The 22,377-nt window shown below is 46.7% G+C and overlaps 1 protein-coding gene across 12 annotated transcripts in view; it reads right to left on the bottom strand.

Moving 5' to 3' along the window:
- Positions 1-22,377, bottom strand: part of FLNB (filamin B) — a 149,085-nt gene that overhangs the window by 22,014 nt on the left and 104,694 nt on the right. The window contains exons 25-39 of one of the 12 annotated variants that reach the window (XR_014823393.1): positions 20,268-20,435; positions 18,862-18,954; positions 17,925-18,048; positions 16,508-16,664; positions 13,434-13,623; positions 10,927-11,174; positions 8,098-8,169; positions 7,267-7,369; positions 6,421-6,561; positions 3,229-3,357; positions 2,316-2,489; positions 1,626-1,784; positions 874-1,319; positions 227-379; positions 1-123 (exon numbers count right to left, since the gene is read on the bottom strand). Coding sequence is in view for 6 of the 12 variants with exons in the window: in XM_021069061.2 (XP_020924720.1) it covers positions 1-123; positions 227-379; positions 1,116-1,319; positions 1,626-1,784; positions 2,316-2,489; positions 3,229-3,357; positions 6,421-6,561; positions 7,267-7,369; positions 8,098-8,169; positions 10,927-11,174; positions 13,434-13,623; positions 16,508-16,664; positions 17,925-18,048; positions 18,862-18,954; positions 20,268-20,435 (2,238 nt within the window). In the remaining 6 variants the exon portion in view is untranslated. The remainder of the gene's footprint in view (positions 124-226; positions 380-873; positions 1,320-1,625; positions 1,785-2,315; positions 2,490-3,228; positions 3,358-6,420; positions 6,562-7,266; positions 7,370-8,097; positions 8,170-10,926; positions 11,175-13,433; positions 13,624-16,507; positions 16,665-17,924; positions 18,049-18,861; positions 18,955-20,267; positions 20,436-22,377) is intronic. The other 11 variants (XR_014823394.1, XM_021069061.2, XM_021069062.2 and 8 more) reach the window with 11 other exon arrangements.

The following is a 22,377-nucleotide window of genomic DNA, read 5'->3' as shown; positions in this document are numbered from 1 at the left end:
CTGGGATTTTCAGGTTCAGGTCACAGATGCTTCCGACAGTGGCTACAGATGGAGCCCGACTGGTACGGGTGATGCTCTCTTTGACTCTTCCCTCCCCACTGATCTTCACAGTAAATGGGCTCCCTGTAAAAACCAAGAAAGCCCTCAAGAACAGTCCAGAGGACTCATGTGGCATTTGCAGAAAACCCAAGCATGGGACAGGGCGTTCAGAGGGGACCACACATACCAGGCACGTGCTCGTCAGCAAATTTGGTGGAGACGATGTAAACTCCAGGCACGGTGGGGAAGTAGGAGACCTTGCAAGTGCCGTCCTCCAGGTCCTCTGTCTGGATGTCCACTTTGCTGGGGCCTTCCACCGCCAAGGATATACCACCATAACCTGCAACACAATAGCCAGAGGGCTGCTGTGACAGCAACTCATCAGCAAGGGGGAGCCTACTGATTGCAGAGAGGACATCCACCCCAGGAAATTCTCCAGATAGAAAGTCAGTAATGGTGGCCCCTGTTGGCGAGCTCCGGGCAGAGAAGCCAGTTAAAGGCGCTGAGAAATCTTGCAGTGAAACAACCTGATTGAACGTGGCTTTGACCATCCTCTTTTCTCAAGGATATTTACTAATATCCCACGGACCTGTCCTAAAGAACCTGCTGGGGACGACACTCTGCCCACCTGCCCCCAAGAGTGGCATGCACTGCCTGGGGGTATATTACCAGCACAGGCCTGAGAATCTGATGTTTTTTGTTTTGTTTTGTTTTATCTTTTTAGGGCTGCACCCATGGCATATGGAGGTTCCCAGGCTAGGCTACAGCTAGCCAGCCTACGCCACAGCCACAGCCACAGCCACAGAGGATCTGAGCTGCATCGGCAACCTATACCATGGCTTCCAGCAACACTGGATCCTTAATCCACTGAGCGAGGCCAGGAATCAAACCCGCAACCTCATGGTTCCTAGTCAGATTCATTTCCGCTGAGCCACGACGGAAACTCCAAGGATCCATAGTTTGAAGGATGCTCAGAGAGAAAAGAAAGTTGTCAGGATGAGAAAATGAAGCAATCAGAGCAAAAAGAAGCCAGTTCCGAAGCTCTGGGCTTTTTCCCCTGGAACACCCCAACAGACCTGCATCCCTTGTGTCCACGATAAATTCAGACATCTCGAAAGTCCGGCCTTCCGACAGGCCACGGCCGTAGACTTTGGCTCTTCGGGCATCCCCGATCTCTGATTGTACCACCATGATGGACACTGGGCTGTTGGCCACGTGGTTGCCATTCTTCTTGATGCTGACCAGGTGTTCACCCACCTCCCGGGGGATGAAAGAGATGCCTGGATGGGAGCACAGACTGGGATTTATAAGGGCAGGGGGTGCGGTAAAGGGGAGGAAGCAGGAGGAAGACACACTTGCACAAAGAGGAATAGGACTTCCTTCCTGACTTTCTGGCAACCTAGGGTGTCCAAGAGGGTGGTCAACATCGCAAGGCAGAATGCACTTGGACTCTGACCACACGTGACCCAGCAAGTTCATCACATCACCCTCTGAGGTGCTACCAATTTCCTGGGCACGGACTGAAGGAATCCCCACCCCCCACTCAAGAGGTCCCAACTCCAGCTGGGAAGGCAGCCTGGGCTCACCAATGTGATTGTTGGGCAGCCTTTTCAGGAGACAGGGCTCGTCGCGGCCGGACGGGGCCTTGATGCTAGCCGTCAGTGTGCTAAGGTCAGTCTCGCTGATGTCGAGCAGGAAGTCAGCAGCAGAGCCCAGCTTCACCTGAGAGCACCGCCTGCTGTCGTCTGGGAAACATCCCCCCGCCCCACATGGCTCTGTTACACATGGTCACCTCGGCTCTCTGGAGCCTTCACTCCACACACAGTGAGCACAGGAAGAGGGAGGAGCAGGACTTTGAGCCAAGTAACCTCCACTGAGTCCCAGAACACTCACACGAACTTGGCTAAGCCACTCTCTCCAACCCTCAGTTTTCCCAACTGTAAAAGGGAGACAAAAATCCATCTAGAATTGATGCTGACAGGCATCTTTGAGCTCATTTATACTTGCGCAGTATATAATATTTGAATCATATCTGAGGGCTTATTTGGACCCTGGAGTTGGACTGGCACAAAAAGTCCCTCCCGGGATTAGCAGCGAAAGGAGAGATTTAGCTCATCCAATGCTGACCTTGGACCTTTGGTTTGTTCCCAAGGAGTCACTGTGAGACCTAATCTGAGACAGATGCCTACCCTGCTGCCTGGGGTCTGATGGGAGAGGGGCTATCAAGGCAGCCTTATCTCCCAGTAGGAGGTCTCCAGAAAGCCAGGCAACTCTACCTGTGATCTTGGCTGTGAAGGGGCTGCCAGGGATGTGCTTGTCATTGTACTTGACCAGAATGCTGTAGTCACCCGGCAGGGTGGGCAGATAGGTCACTGTGCACGTCCCATCTTTGTTGTCAATGCAGCTGATTTCGGCCTTTGAGGGTCCCTCAATTGCCAGGTCCAGGCCACCTGTGAATGGGAACAGGGAGGGAAGGCCATCAGGGAGAGTGTTTCTTTGTTTCGAGAGGGATCACCACTTACTGAGGACAGCTCTGATGCCAAGAATATCATCAGACACAGGCCATGGGAACCATGGGACAGGAGGATAGGCCAGAACAAAGCAATTTACATGGCGGAGACAATCCACCATCTGAATTCTTCCTACAAGTGACCCTGAAGTTCTATTCTCCTGGATGTGTGGGGCGAGGAAGGGATGGAATCCTTCACGCTTATCACACATATGGGAGAGAGTATCACACAAAGACTGTCACTGCTGTGTGAGTGCTGGATACTATCACAAAAATCCATTAGAACCACAATGTTAGAAAGTTCTGTGGTGACAATGGGCATGGGCACAGAGCTTTATCTAGAATGACCCACTAAATAATTCATGTGGCCCTGTGGATACATGTACAGGTACAAAGAGCACAAAACCGAAGACGCCATCTACCAAAACACGCTTAAATTTCAGGCAAGCCACATAAAACATTTCAGAGCACAAATCTGATTTTAATCAGAACACAAAGGACCTTAAAAGTTCTGTTCTGGGTAGAAGACACAGCGGCTCTACATAACATTTCTATGAGAGAGAAAGGATAAGATAAATACTGCCATTTAAGCACATTATTTTTAAAAGCTTCCCTGGAATTATATCCACTTAACTCCAAATAGAAGGCTGAAGTGGACAACCACGGAAATCACACAGTACCTTCTCCTGCGTCCTCAGTGACGATGGTGAAGGTGGCGGTTTTGTTGGCCACGCCGTACACCAGGCCTGGGCCATACGCAGAAACGCTCCCGCTGTTGGGGTAGTTCACGTAGAACTGGAGTGGGCTCTCTGGGTTTGCAAAGAACACACACAAAGTTGGGACCCTTTGAGTGGGGGGATGCCCATCTCGGACAACCCGGGATTTAACAGTCACCCTGCAGCAGCAGGTATGGTGTCTCCAGTACAGAACAGAAGGCAAAAGGAGACTGTAGGGCTCAGCATCCTAGGACACCCAAGGGGATCAACCCGCTATTGACCCTCCATGGATCATACAAGAAAAACAGTCCTGAGGCTGCCCTGGATTAGGGGGGCTTAGGCAGGGAAATATGGCTCAAAGGGACAGGTCAGGAGGAAACAGTGACATCGAGGGGAGAAATGACCCACTAGTAGAGGGGATGGCTGTCTGCTGGTGACTTTCAGAGTATGCAGGCCCGGCTCTGGGAATGTCTCCTACAGTTGTCAGATGCAAACTGGGAAAAGACCTCAATATCCAACAATAGGGGGTTGGTTGAATAAACATCGGTCTACTTCAGGGTCATTGAAAAGAATGAGGGAGATCTATGTATACTAACTTGAGAGGTTATCCGTAACGTGTTGCGTTAAAAAGAAAAAAAGGCAAATTATATCTAATATTAATACCCACTATAATGCCCATATAATAATACCTTATGTAATATATATCCATTAAAATATATCCTATATCAATACCCACTATAATACCTATATAATAATACCCAATGTAATAAAACCCTATGTAACATATGTCCATTATAATATATCCCTATATAATATTAATACCATTATGCCATGCCAAAACAAAACAAAATTGCATGCACATTTGTAGGTACAGAGAGAGACATCTGAAAAGATACACATACCAGCAGTGGAAGTAGAAAGAAAATGGTGGACATTTTTTACTTTTTCTGTATCTGCATCTTTAGAATATGTAAATAAAGGCAGGTAATTTTTGCTTTAAACAAATATTATGCATACACATACACTAAAGCTAATATCCAACTGGGAAAAATATTTCCAACTCCTGTCGCAAAGGGCTAATCTCCCCAGTATTTATTCATTTATTTTATTACTCAATGAATTTATTACATTTATAGTTGTACAATGATCATCCCCATCCAGTTTGATAGTATTTCCACCCCACACCCAAACTGTCTCCTTTGGAAACCATAAGTTTTTCAAAGTCTGTTCTCCCCAGTATTTAAATTGTTCTCGGAAGGTGCTATGACAAAGGCCAATGGTTGAATAGAAGGCATCCTGGGCCAAGGATACAAGCGTCCAGTCCAGAGAAAGGGAAAGACAAACATTACTAACTGTACAGAAGGTTGCTCAATCTTTTTCACAGGATAAATAAATAAAGAAATACTGTTTTTTAACTATCATTTTGGAAAAAAAAAATCCCCCCCCCTTTTTTTTTGCTTTTTAGGGCTGCACCTTGGCGTAAGGAGGTTCCCAAGCTAGGGGCTGAAGGAGCTGTAGCTGCTGGTCTACACCACAGCCACAGCAACTTGGAATCTGAGCCACATATGTGACCCACACCACAGCTCATGGCAACGCCAGATCCTTAACCCACTGAGCAAGGCCAGGGATTAAACCCGCATGTCTATGGATACTAGTCGGATTTGTTTCTGCTGTGCCACAACGGGAACGCCAAAAAATCCCAAAACTTGTTATCATATTCCACTGGAAAGTGGGCAGAAAGGCAGGTGCTCTCCTACATGGCTGAGGGGTGTGAAGGGAGAGAGCCCGATGAAGGGCATTTTGGTGAGATCTGTCGGAATGATAGATGGCTGGGCCTGTCCCAGCAATTCCTCCCCCCAGGAAGCAAATCTCTCAGACACACCTGGAACGTGTGAGATGAGGGATGTGAAAGGCTGTGCACCACAGCATGACTTAGTGATCCCAAGAGGTAGGGAAGAACCCACATGAACTCCAGTAGGACAGACGGTTCACATGTAATGTGCATCCAAATGGTGGGGTACCACCAACACCCTACTATGGGGACATGCAAAGCTCCCCAGGATACGCTGCGAGATGGACAGGGCAGTATCAGAATCATGCATGGTGCATGCCACTGTTTATATAACAAAGGGGAGAGGGATTAAAAATCTGTGTTCCCATGTTCTGTAGAGTCTTAAAAATACTCTGAAAGCAAACATAAAAAATGAACAACAGTCAGGTTCAAGAAGTGGGTCGATGGGGGATATGGGTGCAGAGGAAAAGTTTCTCCCCATCATTGTTAAACTACATGGATACTCAAAATATCAAATTAAAAAGTAAAGAACCACTTTTTTTTTTTTTTTTTTCCCTTTTTAGGGCCACACCTGTGGCATATGGAAGTTCCCAGGCTAGGGGTCCAATTGGAGCTATGGCCGCCAGCCAACACCACAGCCACTGCAACTTGGGATCCAACTTGCTCCCTTGGCATATGGAGGTTCCCAGGCTAGGGGTCTAATCAGAGCTACAGCTACTGACCTACTCTACAGCCACAGCAATGCAGGATCCGAGCCATGTCTATGACCTACACCACAGCTCATGGCAACGCCAGATCCTTAACCCACTGAGCAAGGCCAGGGATCAAACCCGCAACCTCATAGTTCCTAGTTGGATTTGTTAACCATTGCACCACAATGGGAACTCCAAAGAACCATTTTAATAATTAAAAAAAAAAAACACAAGAGTAACACTGTGGTTGATGGACACGAAACTTGAGCTGGTTTTCCTTGCCAAGGGCAGCGTGACAATAAGGCAGATTGTTCTCACAACCTCTTCCCCTGTCTCAAACTCCCACATTGCTTAGAGCTGGAAAGTCCCTTGATGCACCTCATTTTTTCTCCCAGCTCACCCTTTGGCCATGCTCGGCATAGTGACAAAGACAGTCATGGACAGAAAGGCCTACACTTTGACCCATGATGCTGCATCATCTCTGCTAGACATTAGCTGGATCTGCTGGGGTCCCAGGCTGGTTTTGCAGGGACACCCACACTGTACTCCCAAACCTGCCACTGAGAACTGGTCACAGTAGCTGACTGAATATCTACAACCTCCCAGCTGTTCAGGCCTCTAAATCCTGGGGTTCTGCAGGGCCAGCGGGCCAAGGTGCTGAGCCTGACTCACCAGGGATATGGCTGCCCATGTATTTGATGTGCATCTCGTGGAGCCCGACCTCGGTGGGGGCATATCTGACGGTGACCGTGCCATCCTTGTTGTCCACGATCTCAGGTGTAGCTGTCTTCCCGGAAGGCATGTGGACCTCTCCTGTTGGAGCACAAGGAAACAGGGTGGTGAGCCTGCCAAAGACCTTCCCCCTGAGAAGCTGAGCACAGGGGCACAGGTAGCCTTCAAAATATAGGTTTTCAGATCTGAGAATACTCATGCGCTGCTGCCAAAAACATTCAAGTTCCACAACAGGAAGCAGAAATGTAACTGTCATTATTTTGTTCTCTTTTGTTTTCACAAAATGCAGCAGGCAACTCACAATAAAGCGTCTTCTACTTTTGTACTGACAAACTGGAAGTTCAAATGGGATTTGAAAAGACCACAGGACCAGTTGGATTAGTAAAACATTAACTCAAAGAGAAGCAGGCATTGAAAGGAGAATAGGAGAGAAAGTAAATCCTGTACAACAGACCTCAGTGTCAATGTCAGACCTGGAAAAGCGGAAGAATAAGAGAAGGCAGGCAAAGACGGGAAAAGGAATCTGATAGTCGAGAAATATCTAAACACAGTAGTTCTCAACCTACAGGGAATCTCCAGCCCTCTCTAGGATGCAAGTTATAAATAAACCACCTTTTCAGAGATATACATATATACACAGAACATTCTGCAAACCCAGGGGCTGATGGACCGACCGTCTAGAATAAGAACCTAGGATGCTGGATTAATTCCGGACCCCAGATCTGGGGCACAGTGGAACCACCACTGTTCTAGAGAGCTGGTGTGAATGAGTGAGATGGTGCTTACCGGTGATTTCTCCTTTCCTGACTGCAAATGGAATGACCAGGTCGAAAGGCTTAAATCCTAGGCCATTCATGTCACTCACTGGGACATAGGCCTCTTCGGTGACCTAAAAACAGGAAGCAGTAGTCACTGGGTAAGGCGGACAACAGTTTGGGCTGGTGAAGCTACAGGGAGCAGAGCAACTGGGAATTTTGCAAGCTTGTGAAGACAGGATTTGGGGAAGTGACTGTGCATGTAGCACAGGTTTGTCTAACTGGCTCTGGGGCCGAAGTAGACCCTGAGTGATTGAGAGAGTTATGCCGACCAATTGCTAAAAATTACTAGACTATCTGCTTGTAAAATTCCCAGCTGTGCCCATGAGACAGTGGAAAAGTGAGAGACAGTAATGTCTGTGAGTCCCAAGAGGTTCCATCTGGAAAGGTTTAGTTGCTTGTGGCCTGGAAAAGAAGGTGCGTTTTAAGTGGCAGAAAGTAGCAGCGGTGGCTTTCCCCTTGAACAGAAACCAAATGTGCAAGTGGCGGCGTGGAGAATCAGCAGGAGGGCTGAGACAGCTGTCCATCTTTCTCTTTAAATGTGGGAACAAACTGCACTGAGCGTGATCACAGACATGGTGGTGGGCGATTCGTGGAGCGCGTACGATGACATAGGTGGGTCTCAGTGCAGAGAAAGCAGGGATCATGGACTGATGGACTGATCAGTGGGAACAAACCAATGACCAGGACACCCAGAGGGCTTAAGCAACCCCCCAAAGCAGGCTGCAGCTTTTCTGAAATAAAGGCTGAGTAAACACAGACACACAAAAAGGAAAAACAAAAACAAAAACCAAAAGTGTACCCAGGGTCTGAATCCAGGGGGACATGCATTTACCGGTGCCTCCTCCACAGCCGCAACTTCCCCATCTGTGGCCTGGTCAGTGGCAAATGGAAATTAGTTGGGAATCACATTGCAGGGACATTGCTACTCAGCAGATTCTACAACCTGAGGACTGCTTCCTCCCCATCCATCTTGCACAGCAGGGAGCCACGCACTCTACTGGGAGCCTACATTCTTCCCATCTTGTAACAAGCAAGTTTGGCATCTGTTCTTCCAATGTCACATCTACCTGCCCTCTGAACCCATGACCCCACTTCTAGGAAGCGGGCCTATAGAAAAACTAGCAGGAAAGTCCATGGGTAACAGCTGTGTGCAAGGGGTTTTACTGGAGCCATTTATGGTCTGGATAGGCTAAAACAACCTAAATACCTATCTGTAAGGGAGTCGGCTAAATTTATACGGTTGTACCTGAGGCAGCTTTTCTGAAGAGATGATCAAGTCTAATCAATTAATGTGGAAGTATATCTACTGCATATTGAGGGAAAGTGCATGGTGTAATCTCACACACAAAATCTAACCCCTGCAGCATGAAATTGGGAAAGGGGCTCTTGTTACTTGATGAGGGTTGATAGCAGTTAACTCACTTTTTAAAAAGCACAGACTTCACATTTCTGATCCAATCAACCTGATGGGATGGGTCCCCTGGAAGTTCCCTTTTCTACCATAATGAACAAGAATGGAAAGCCTCCCTCATGGAGGAAAGCTTCTGTGTCCACATTTACTCCTGTGTGTGTTCTGACATCTCAGAAAGGGGGCTTCACTTACAAAGGCAGCTTTGTGAACTTCAACCTTTGGAACAGCCTTATCCTATTACAAAGGACCATGGATCTTTTCAGATTGGGGTGACTTGGGGAACACATCAGCTGGGAAGACCTTTCAATGACTACGCTATGGCCTCTGATGAGTGACTTCTTAATGGTGACAAGTAGAGAAGCTGCTAGACCCGTGACCTGGTGTGCACGTGTGTGTGAGATGTTTTTAACCAAACCGGCCTGCGGGGCTCCTTGAGACATTGATTGCAAAGGCAGTACTGGGTATTCAGGTCCTTTTGGCCTCAAGTCTGTAGGGGATAGCAGAGAGCCTCCCTACAAGAGGCCAAGGAACACAAAGTCAGGCCATGTGGGTAAGGCTGGAGGAAGCCTGGGATGGGAAAAGTGAAGACCCAAGCCGGGTGCCCTGGGTGTCATCTCCTCTGCTTGCAGCAGTGGTTAAGAGGTGGTGCATGTACACAAAGTACCCTGGCTCTGTGTGTATCCAGGGCTGAGGGGACATTCATTCCTAATGAGTTTGGTGGCACCCAGCTCAGGTTTCTGACCTGTCTGCTAAAAGGAGCCTTGGTACTTTCTTCCTGATTTTCTCACTCAGACCCTCCTAACATGGTCTCTTATCCCCAGGTCATTGCACCAGCAACCAGCAGGGCTGTGACCTCTGCTCCATTCAAACCAACTGGCTGAAGACTCCTGTGGGCTCAAAAGAGATTCTTAAAATCTCAACTGGGACTTTTCTAAAAATAATGACATACATTTTCTAGCTGCCTCTCTTTCTCTCCTGAAGCAGAAAAACATTGCAAGTTAACAGTTTCAAAAGTTGACAAGTGTTTACATCCTGGAGACATAAAAAAGGCTCCAGATCTCCGGCCCAGTGTTTACAGATAAACAAACATCTATGGAAAAGAATGAATTTACAAAAGAATGAAGACTGGGGGACAGACGTGGGCTTCTGTTTGGAATGGAGTCTTTGTGCCTGTTGCTGCACGAAGTGAAATCAATAGGAGCTTTGGAGGCTATGAATGGGGTCAAGCCACTGAGGCCTGTGATCTCTGCGGTCTGCTGTCCATGGCATCAAAGGGCACAGGTGAGGAGGATGTGCTTAGTGGCTGTCCAGAGCAGGCAGCTTGATGTCTGCTCCTATAGAGCATTTGTTTTAAAAAAAAAAAAAGAAAAAGCCAACAATGCTCAGTTCCCCCCCCCCCCACCCCTTTTTGGCAGCCCCGCTGTATATGGAATTCCTGGGCCAGGGATCAGACCCAAGCCAGAGTTGCAACCCAAGCCACAGCTATGGCAACGCCAGATCCTTAACCCACTGCCCGGTCAGGGATCAAATCTGCAACCCAGCACTCCCAAGACACTGCTAAACCTGTTTCGTCACCGTGGGAACTCAACAATTGATTAGTTTTAAGGGCTAAATGAAGGACTGGTCCTAAGGTTTCTAACTCTTTTTCTCGTTGAGGAACCTTATTCATCAAAGGAAGCTTCAAAAGCCACTCTGATTTGAAAATTAAAGGGCCTAGCCATTCCCTGGCCCAGAGGCTTGCATAATGGTTTCCTCTTATCCCAGATGTTCCTAGCTTCAAAAGACAAGCCATTTCCCCCTCATAATCAAAGTCTGAATTTTTCCAAAACACAACTGGAGGTACTTGGAATCCTGGGATATCAGAGTCAAGTCTCCAGACATAACAGCATCCAGAGGAGGAGGAAGTAGTAGAATTAAAAGCTGTAATGTTTTACTTTTTTTGGGGGTCACAGTATATCTTTCTGAGCTGGACTTAGCCCAGAATACTGCCCAAGTTCCTTAGCATAATGGATACTTTGGTTGCCAATAGGATTCCCTAAAAACTCTCAGAGCCAAAGGTTCCCTGGGTTTTTAGAGATTGCTATAGGACTCTGCGCAGCCATGAGTGCGTAAGACAATTTTTTTTACAGAGAATAAAGAAGTGGCAAGCCTTAATAAACGGCAGCTGTTATTGTCTCTGCTCACAACAGCAAGTTCTAGAGAAGGACTTTTCCTCACCATGACAGTGAAGGGGCTGTTGGGAATATCAACGCCACCGAAGCGCACGTAGATGACATAGGTGCCTGGCTTGGCGGCCGTGTAGAAAATGTCATAGGTGCCATCCTCATTCTCAATGACATCAGCCTCAGCCTCAGTGCCGTCTGGGGTCAGAACCGTGCAGGTCACTTTGCCTTTCCCGGCAGTCTTGGCGTCAACCACAAAGCCCACTTCCTCGCCGGTTTTCACAGTGGAGGCAATGCCAGGACCTGGAGAAATGTGCAGGAGGACAGCATGAGGGCTTCAGCCCTGGAGGCCCCAGAACAAATCACACACATTTGTGTTGTATCTGTGAACGTCGAACCTTCAACTACCGCCACACAGAGGGATGTCCTAGAGAGCAACCCAACCCCAACCCTGGGAAGCATTCTATCCATTACTTATTAAATAAGGAGTATCTGCAAGTTCTGAATGACCATATGTTAAACCCAGTCTGCCAGCATTCAAGGGTATAGCAATGAAGGTCAACTTCCGTTTGTGTTTTCTTTTTCTTTTTTTGTATTTTCTAGGGCCACTTCCGCGGCATATGGAGGTTCCCAGGCTAGGGGTCTAATCGGAGCAGTAGCCACTGGCTTATGCCAGAGCCACAGCAACGCAAGATCTGAGCCGCGTCTGTGACCTACACCAAAGCTCATGGCAAAGCTGGATCCTTAACCCACTGCGTAAGGCCAGGGATCAAACCCACAACCTTATGGTTCCTAGTCGGATTCGTTAACCACTGAGCCACGACGGGAACTCTGAAGGTCAATTTTCATTAGCAAACATATACTCAGCCTTTTCTTAAGTGGCAGATAGACACAAAGGTGAGCAAACTATGGTCTCAGCTCCCAAGGTGTTCAAAATCCAATGGGACACCAAGAATGAGAGCTTAGCCTGTGGTGGAAACACTAAGTTACAACAAAACAAAACAAACAAACAAACAAACCCCCAAACCAAAAAAACCCAACAACCATTCTTTAGAGAAGCATTCTGCAGTACATCTATGTAAAAGTCCTAAGAATTTATATCCCAGTATTGCCACATTGACAAAGGGCTTCCTGAGAAAGGAGAACAGGGCTGAATTCTGAAGGCTATGTACTCTTGGCTAGGGAAGAATTACAACTTTTGTCTCTCTCTCTCTCTCTGTCTCCCTGACTCATGGTGCCCCTTTACTGAGGAGCCATAGATCAGGCAGTGCAAAAAAGTGTGAACTAAAGCACATCGGCCAACAAAAAGCTAAGTATGTAGAAGCAACAGGGATTAATAAGAACATGTTGAGACAGGGGTAGGAGAGGGAAGACTGGAGTCTGGCCCTGAATGACAGGATGAGAGGTGGGGCCAAAGGAGGCCCTGGACTGAGCAAAGTATCCTACCTGAGCTGGGCAAGGAAGGAGAGCCTGGAAAGACAGGAGCAGGTCCCCAACACTGACATGCCCTAAGGTTAGCAAAAACAATCCCGCTGTCCCTGGAACAGCATGGACCTAGAGGGTGGCAGACTGGCCAGTGTTACAAAATTTCTCAATTCTTGAGGTGGGTGAGACAAAAAGGGACTAGCTGCTCAATTTACAACCTTGCCATGAAATTCAAAAGATTTTCTCCCTTCAGAATAAGTTGAGGGAGTTCCCATTTTGGTGCAGCAGAAATGAATCCGACTAGTATCCATAAAGATGTGGGTTCAATCCCTGGCCTCACTCAGTGGGTCAGGAATCCAACATTGCTGTGAGCTGTGGTGGAGGCCAGCAGCTGTAGCTCTGGTTAGATCCCTAGCCTGGGAACTTTCGTACAACATGAGTGCAGCCCTGAGAAGAAAGAAAAAAAAAAAAAAGATTAAGATGAGATATGAGAAAAAAGAGGACATACCCAGGGTGGATGTCAGTTTAGTTTTATTTAAAGAGAAGCAAATCTGTTTTATTTCAGAAGTCAGGATTCATGGTTTGAAATCTGCTTAAAGCAGCATCAGAGCTGCAAGAGCTGTTTTTAGAAACTGAAAGGCCCATGATATTCAGAGAGTAGCGTTTTACAAATGGTACTGTGATGCTCCAATAGTCCTGGAGAATTCCTGCAAGACTCTGACATAAGTTCTGAGTATGGAGGAAAATCCTAGATCCTTTAACGTGCCATCTATACATGAAAATCATAAATTTGATGCTTGTCATGAGAGTTGCCATCACAGTTGAAATCTCAACAAATCATCCACTTCAAAAGTAATTATAATAGTTTCCATGTGCCTGGCACTGTGCTAAGCACTCTTCATGCTTGACCTCATCTAATCTCTGCAAGATTCCTGTCAAACAGTCTCTGCTCCTTGGAAGAGCTTCTTGAAACTTAAATGTTCTCTAACAAGATCTTGCATCTAGGTCTGACCAAAGCTAAGAGTGGTTGAGCAGCATCTTGCCCTGATCCCAAAGCTATTACTCAGAAGAGAAGGGCCAGACCTCGGCTTTCTGATGCCAAAACCGATGACACTCCCGACCTTGACCTGCACTCACCTGTGGCCAGGCACTTGCTGGCATCGCCTGTCTGTGTGGCCCGGATGCGATAGGGAGACAAGGGGATGTCATCCCCGCCATAGGTGACCCCAATCATATAGCGTCCAGTCTTGTCGGGGATGTAGGTGACGGCATATGTGCCATCTTTATTGTCGTGAACAATGGCCCTTTTGGGTTTTCCCTCTTGGTCCTGAGAATCACAGAGAAATGCTATTTAGGATGTAGTCATTGAGATGTAGAAACCATTCAAGGAAAATCTTGACACATTCTGCTCATTAATTAGCGCCTCTAGAGGGAAGAAAAATAATTGCTGGCTTACTACAATTTCTTCTGTGGAGCAGCAGGGAGTGGGGGAGTGGGAGAACAGGGAGTCACACAGAGCCCCCTAACACTGTGATGGACAAGGTTAATTTTTAGCCATTCTTCTGCCAAGTGAACAAATAGCTTAAGCTCTAAATCCATTGACATATTGAGAGACAATGGGACAGGGGCTCCATCCTCTGCACCATCATACACTCTCTCCTCTCTTTACAAATAGGACCGTAATTCCTAGCTAGGTGCTCTGTTCCCAAGAATCCACTTCCTAGTATCCTTGGCTGGTAGGTTTAGGCTTGTTGACAAACTTCTGGCAAATGAGAAGAGTGAAGAAGTCTTATGAGTGACTAGTGATGGGGCTGCCTAAGAGAGCTGATTGAGTTGGATGGTCCCCCCTTTCACTTCTGCCTTTCTTCCTCCTTCTGGCCTGCCATGTGGATTGGATGGTCTCCTCATGGACCTCCTCGTGGTCCATGAGGAGACCCCTAGGGACAGAGGCCACACGCAAGGACAAAGGAGCAGAAAGGTGGTGCCTGCTTCCTGATAAGCCCTCCAGGCACCTTGCCTAGCCTCTGGGCCACTTTATCAAGAGAGAATTATCCCCTGTGTTTAAGCCATCTTTTTTTTTTCTTTCTTTCCTTTTTTGGTTGTACCCTCAAATTATGCAAGTTCCCTGGCCAGGGATCGAACGAGCAACACCACAGAGACTAGCCAGATCATTAGTCCATTGTGCCACGGTGGGAACTTCTAAGCCACCCCCCCACCCTTTTTTTTTTTTTTTGGTTTTTAGGGCTGCACCCATGGCATATGGAGGTTCCCAGGCTAGGGGTCTAATCGGAGTTACAGCTGCCGGCCCACACCACAGCCACAGCAATGCCCTGATCTGAGCCAAGTCTGTGACCTACACCACAGCTCAGGCAACGCTGGATCCTTAACCCACCAAGTGAGGCCAGGGATCGAACCTGCAACCTCATGGTTCCTAGTTGGATTCGTTTCGCTGCGCCACGATGGGAACTCCTAAGCCACTTTAAAAAAAAAAAAATTGTATTAGAGTACAGTTGGTTTGCAATGTTGTGCCAATTTCTGCCATATAGCAAAGTGACCGGGTCTTACATATACATACATTCCCTTTCTTATATTATCTTCCATCATACTCTCTCCAAGAGATTGGATAGAGTTCTCTGTGCTGAATAGAGAATAAGCAGGACCTCACTGCTTATCCATTCTAAATGTAACAGTTTGCATTACTAACCCCGAACTCCCAGTCCATCTCACTCTCTCCCCTTCTCCCTTGGCAACTACAGCCTGTTCTCTGTATCTATGAGCCTGTTTCTATTGGGTAGGTAAGTTCATTTGTGCCATATATATTTTTTATTTTTTTCTTCTAATTTTATTATAGTTGATTTCCAATGTTCTATCAATTTTGTCTATACAGCAAAGCAACTCAGCTATACATATATATATTCTTTTTCTCACATTACCCTCCATGTGCCATATATCATATCATATGGTATTTGTCTTTCTCTTTCTGAGTTACTTCACTTGGTATATGAGAATTTCTAGTTCCATCCATGTTGCTGCAATTAGCATTATTTTGTTCTTTTTTATGACTAATATTCCATCGTGTATATATACGTTCCACATCTTCCTAATCTACTCGTCTGCCAATGGACAATTAGGTTGTTTCTGTGTCTTGGTTGTTGTGAACAGTCCTGCTATAAACATTCAGGTGCATGTATCTTTTTGAATTCTAAGCCACTTTTATTTGAGTGTTTACTGTAATAGGCAGTAAACTTAGTCCTAACTAATCCAATGAGGAATTCTGAACATTTAAAAATAAAAACATAAGGAGGTCCTGTTGTGGCACAGCAGAAATGAATCCAACTAGTAACCATGAGGTTTGGGTTCGATCCCTAGCCTTGCTCAGTGGGTTAAGGATCCGGCATTGCCATGAGCTGTGGTGTAGGTCACAGACATGGCTCGGATCCTGCATTGCTGTGGCTGTGGAGTAGGCCAGCAGCTGTAGCTCTGATTAGACCCCTAGACTGGGAACCTCCATATGCCGCGAGAGCAGCCCTAAAAATCAAATAATCAAAAATAAAAATAAAAACAAAAGAATAGATGTAACAGAGAGCAAAACACATGAGCTGCACCAAAATGTGATACTTGGAGCTCTATCTCAGACTTCTCAGGCAAGCGTGTTTGTTCTGCACAATTACTGATGCTCAGGTGGAGAAATTTGGCAAACATCTGCCTGAGATCAGAAATTGGTGATTGAGGAGTTCCTGTCATGGCACAGCAGAAACGAATCCGACTAGGAACAATGAGGTTGCGGGTTTGATCCCTGGCCTTGCTCAGTGGGTTAAGTATCCAGCGTGGCCCTGAGCTGTGGTGTAGGTCGCAGATGCAGCATGGATCTGGCATTGCTATGGCTCTGGCATAGGCCGGCAGCTACAGCTCTGATTAGACTCCTAGACTGGGAACCTATGGGTGCAGCTCTAAAAGGAGAAAGAGACAGGAAAGAAGGAAAGAAGGAAGGAAGGAAGGAAGGAAGGAAGGAAGGAAGGAAGGAAGGAAGGAAGGAAGGAAAGAAAGAAAGAAAGAAAGAAAGAAAGAAAGAAAGAAAGAAAGAAAGAAAGAAAGAAAGAAAGAAAGAAAGAAAGAATGAATTGGTGGTTGAAATCATAGTTCTTTATAGCTGGCCAGGAAATTAGATCTTATTAATGAAGTTTGGCTCCAGAAAATTCACTCAAAATTACCGTTATCTGAACAGCAAGCAGGCCTTCCCCGGCATCTCTGGCATCGATTGCAAACTCCACAGGCAGGCTGGCAGGCACACCATAGGTACTGAGGCCAGGGCCACTGGCAGTCACTTTGCTGGCATCATACGTGGGAAGGACCTTGACCTTAAAGGGACTTGACAGACATATACACACCCCGGTTCAGCATGAATACACTTCAACCCAGTTACATCTGACCTCTCACCTTTGGATTAAGAGGGGGGACTTCGGAGTTCCCGTTGTGGCGCAGTGGTTAACGAATCCGACTAGGAACCATGAGGTTGCGGGTTCGGTCCCTGCCCTTGCTCAGTGGGTTAACGATCCGGCGTTGCCGTGAGCTGTGGTGTTGGTTGCAGACGCGGCTCGGATCCCGCGTTGCTGTGGCTCTGGCGTAGGCCGGTGGCTACAGTTCCGATTCAACCCCTAGCCTGGGAACCTCCATATGCGGCCCAAGAAATAGCAACAATAACAACAAAAAAGACAAAAGACAAAAAAAAGGGGGGGGGGACTTCAACAGCATATAAGGTTTAAGCGCCTTATAGCCAACAGAAATTTGTAACCATGTAACCATCATATAAGAGACCAGCTTTCCATGGGATACAAACTAATTTCCAAATTAATTTGGGAAACATGGAGTTAACACATTTAACCCACTTTTGTTACATTAACATAATGATCACCAAAATGGAAAAAAATATTGGAACTTAGGTTTTGATATCTTATCTCATCCTTTTATGTTTTCGATGATGTATGTAAGACATATTAGCAAAGTAATACACAAATGTAATTTATAAATTACGCTTTTATACAGAGTAGAGCTAAATGTGTATCGGGGTATAGGTGAAACTTTTTAATCTTAAGTATGGAAAAAGAAAAACCTTTGGCAGCTGTTATGAAGAGTGAGGAGATTATGTAATATTTTTATTTTGTATTTTGTCTTTTTAGGGCCACACCTGTGGCATATGGAGGTTCCCAGGCTAGGGGTCTAATTGGAGCTGTAGCTGCTGGTCTATGCCAGAGCCACAGCAATGTGGGATCCGAGCCACGTCTGCAACCTACACCACAGCTCACGGCAATGCTGGATCCTTAACCCATTGAGCAAGGCCAGGGATCAAACCCACAACCTCATGGTTCCTAGTCAGATTCGTTAACCACTGCGCCACGACGGGAACTCCAAGGCTAGTGTATTTTAATATCTGTGTGGAGCATGCAGGTTCTCAGGGATGCTGATCTGATGGATGGGTGGATGGATAGGTAAATGAGTGGACAGATGGGTGTGAAGGAAGATGGGTGGATGAATGGAGGGTGGGCAGGCAGAGCAGTGCTGTCAATCCTGCAGGGGGAGTGTGGGGCCTGAGGCTGGTTTGGACCCCTTCCCTAAGTGTTAGGAGCTTACCTACGAGGGATCTCTTCATCAGCATATTTAACAGAGACCATATAAGGCCCCTCCTGGGATGGGGTGTAGGTCACCGTATGTGTGCCATCCCCATTGTCCACCACATTCACTGGCTCCACCAGGCCTGAGAACAGAGAGGAGAGGTCTGAGGAACTGGCTGGCCTCCCCTTCATTCCACCCTGGGCTGAGTTAAAAAAACGATCACATTAATTCCTGAGAGCTATTGGTTTCCAGTGATGAGTGAGTAACACAAAGGCAAGCAGGCTATAATCAGAGGCCTAAGAAATCACAGGAGATAGGATCCCCAATTCACAGTTGCAGGAATGACCCTAAGAGACACTTTGAGCTTCTTGGCTGAAGTACACTCAGTTAGACCTAGAGTATAATTAAGGAGACTGCCTGCACTTGTTGCTGGAGGGTGTATGGTGAAGATGCATGTTGCAGGCATGCTATATATAGCCTTTCAAGCTGGTTAGGCATGCTTGGGATATGGCAATTTTACTCCACAGCTGAGAAAGGGCCAAAGACTCCAGAACTCTGAACAGCAAAATTTAACCAACAGGCTGGTCAGTCAAGACTTGTAGCCATCTGTGAGCAAAGACCACTATGGTGCCAGCATGCTGGTAGAAGTGCAGGTGCAGGTACAGGGCAGGTGAGGGTGCCAATCTTATGGGGGTCAGAGGGCTCTCAATGTGATGGCAGCAGGGAATGGTTAGAGATTATGTCAAAGCATAATCAAGGCATGCATTAGGTTGGTAGATTCTAGATCCTAGTTCTGAACATGAGTGTCAAGGATAGGTCAACCAAAAAGCAGATTCATCAATGAATGGCATACTTATTAAGCAAAGCAGATGAAGCAGGTACTAAGCAGTTTCAGAGGTAAGGCCAGCAAGAGGCTTACATAAATCAGAGCAGCAGCCAATAGGAAAATGCAAACCTGTCTCCATAAAGTCACCCTTCAGGTCACGTTTAAAGAACTCTGAAATGGCTTTCAAGGGGCTGCGCCTTGACTGGGAATCCGTCTCAACAGCTAAAATTAAAAGGCTGTTATTTCAGAGTACTCCATAATAGAGTTATGTATCTAAGGAAATCTTTTCTCTATTTCGGCACCCCCTGCTCTGCCCTCTCACCCTCTTGCCCTCCCTCCAACCCCAGGTCTTAGAAGATCAGTAACTCTGTGCAATCAGATTCCAGGCCTATGACTTCATTTCCCCCAAATCACTTTGGCCCTGAGCTTCAAAGGACATAACCTCTTGCTGAACCCCATTAAGGAGAAAGTTCCTCTTCAAAGAAGGAAGACCTCATTTGTCATTACAGTGAAGCCAAGAACATCACTGAGAAAAAAGTCTATATAATTTAAGGTATTAGGCGGAGAAGGGGCCATTTTAAATTCTGGAAAAGGAAGTGTGATCACCTACTGAAAAAGGTAAATTTTAATGTATGGCAGGGCTTTGGCCCAAAATGCCCTGTGTCAGCCTTACCCAACCCAAACTCCAGGCTGCGAAAGGGCAGGCCAAATTGCCAACAAAGCCCATTCCCCAAGAGAACCTCTCTCTTCAGGGAGTGGGGAGAACAACTCAGGTATGTGCCACACGGGCTGAGTACTGGTCCTTTGCGGAAATTTTGGATATGCACCCGTGTGAGCTCTAAGGCAACTTGAAGAGAGTCATCACCTCCCAATCCACCACCCACCCAAATCCAGACCCACCCCGGCCACCTCACAAATGATGAAACACATAATGAAGCAGTTCCAATCATTTTACATGTGAGAGCCCCAAAACTACTTGCTTCATCTCACTACTTAAAAAGAAAATAAATAAATAAATACAATACTTACAGTCATATTATTAAATGGGGGAAAAGACAGGCCACTAGAAAAATAACAGGTCTGCCTATTTTTTAAGCATAAACTACTGTTTAGTTAACACATGGAACAATTAAGTGATTTAAGAAAGTTATTTTAGTTTTAATTTTTTTGGTCTTTTGTCTATTTCGGCCTACACTTGCAACATACGGAGGTTCCCAGGCTAGGAGTCGAATTGGAGCTGTAGCCACCAGCCTACACCACAGCCACAGCAATGTGGGATCCAAGCCACGTCTGTGACCTACACCACAGCTCAAGGCAACACCAGATCCTTAATCCACTGAACAAGGCCAGGGATTGAACCTGTGTCCTCATGGATACTAGTCAGGTTCATTAACCACTGAGCCGTGATGGGAACTCCTTTTTTTTTTTTTTTTTAAGTTCATGACAAAACTCAAAAGCAAACTGCCTGCTCTGGGTCATGGTTGCTCCCATCTGGGGCAGATAAGTGTCAGCAGGAAGGCAGGATGTGTACTTACCTCGTGGGCCCAGGACTCTCACTTCCAGGGGGGCCAGGCCAGCCTTGCTGCTGTCCACCGTGAAGGACTGTAAGATGCGAGCTCGGACACCGGAGCCCAGGCCAGGGCCAGCAATCTTGACCTTGCTGGGGTCCACAACATCCTTCACGGGAACCCTGAAGGGGCTGCCTAAAATAGAAGTCATGGGATTCTAAGTATAGCTCACTTCGTGCCTGGAGACCCATCTTGTGTGCATCCAGAATTGTATTATTGCTCTACCCAGGCCCTTGGTTATACTGGCCCCAGTCAGCTCCTCCTGCCTTGCTGTGTGTGCACCTACTATGTGCAGAGGTAGTACCAGGTGCTGGGCCCAGGAGTGGTTACTAGCCCTCCTGGAACCAGGATACAGGAGAAAGATGAGGTAAGCAAGTCACTATAATATTGTATACTACAGATGTTGGGGACGTGTACCAAGTGTTGCTGGAAAACTCAGAAGGGAATGAATCTAGTCTACAGGAGACCAGAGGAAGCTTTGCAATATCATCTGAGATATAAGACTGAACAAGGATCACCCAGGAAGCAGAGAAGGATTTCAAGCTGAGGGATCAACATGTGCAAAGGCCGGAAGGTACAGGAGAAGACAGGGTGTTGAAGAAACTGAAGGAGGATACTGAGTGGCGGAAAGAAGGCGTAAAGAGAACTGCAGAGAGGTAGGCAGGCTGTGCAGCCTAAGCCAACATCCTCTCCCACCAACAGCTCCTTGGGGACCCTGGGAATCCTGTCCCTGCAACACATTCAGCAACCCCGCCCCTCACAACACATGCAAAACAGCACCTTCTTGGTTCCCTGGCCAGAGGTGAAGCCTTGCTTTTTCCCATCCTCCTGCATGGCTGATCCCACACCTGACACTGGGGCCCTCTGGCTGTGGGTATTGATTTTAAGTACTGATGGATCATGGAAAATGCAGGGAGATTGGGATTTGTGGGAAAAGCTCTAAACACAGCCAAAGGCTGGGCCAGGACCATCATGGATTCTGGATTCCAAGAAGGACAAATGAGGCCCTCCCCAAGAGGCGAACCAGAAACAGGAGCCACAAGGCCGTGAGCACCATGCTTCAGCCTGCCAAATCCATCACCAAGGGGCAGCATGCCTCTCTTGCAGAAATCCACACACTTCCCATGAATCCTGGCAAGGTTAGTGATGTCTAACTGCCAGGACCATATAAGCCAAGGTCTCTCTCCTTAGCATCTGTGAGTTTGTACTTTGTAGACTCAAGGGTAGTAAACAACAAAGACCATACAAACAACCAAGACTCTAGCTTTTTAACAGAAGTTGGGCTTCAGTGGCATCTGGTTTTTCAGCTAAGTGAAATAAATGGCTGACCTTGGCAAAGACAAGCACCACATTTCATGCCAGAGTTTAGTGAAACAAAAGGGAGCTTTCTTTCATAGACACAATCGAGGATTTCATTGTCAATAGGTGACAGCAATGAAACACCTCTGAGGCCAATTTCCAAGTCAGAGCCTCCAATGGAAATTGTCTAAACTTAGCATGAGAGTAGCCAAGAACCGACAAATTCAAGTCCAGAGTGGATTTGAAGTCCATTCGCCTGTTCTGTGCCCCAGGCAGACAGAATCAGTCAATCACAGCATCCCTTCTTCCTGATGCACTCATCCCAGTCGATCCAGTGGTTGAGACAGCCACCACCAACAGACCACAGCTGACCCACCAGGGGAAACCAATGTGCCATTGTTGGTAAGAGAGGACACCTTGTTAAAAATAACCTCACTATGGGTTTGTGTCAGGCCAGGAAAAACTGGGCTAATATTTAACCAACCAGAATTCCTATGAAAGCAAATTAGAAGCTACCAAGCTGCTAAATATTTCACAGTAGAACCTTATGTGTTACTTTCGCTATGAAGACTGACACTAAGATAACCAACTTTATTGAATGGCTCTGCCTGGGGAAATTCTGGGTCCAGGAGAAGTTGGTATTTGGCTCTGGGAGGCGACAGAGCCTGAAAGTTAAAAAAGGAGTCACCCTTTACATCTGATGAGAAATTATCAAATGGGCCTGCTTCTGTTGTTATGCCATTTGCTTTAAGCACATGGGTCAGCCACAGGGGCTCAA

Source organism: Sus scrofa, chromosome 13 (assembly GCF_054392235.1).
Source record: "Sus scrofa isolate SSC_HxYL_T2T_F1_AM1 chromosome 13, Sscrofa_HxYL_maternal_Yorkshire_Landrace_v2.0, whole genome shotgun sequence".
NCBI classification, from domain to species: domain Eukaryota; kingdom Metazoa; phylum Chordata; class Mammalia; order Artiodactyla; family Suidae; genus Sus; species Sus scrofa.
This window is presented reverse-complemented; position numbering and strand designations above follow the sequence as displayed.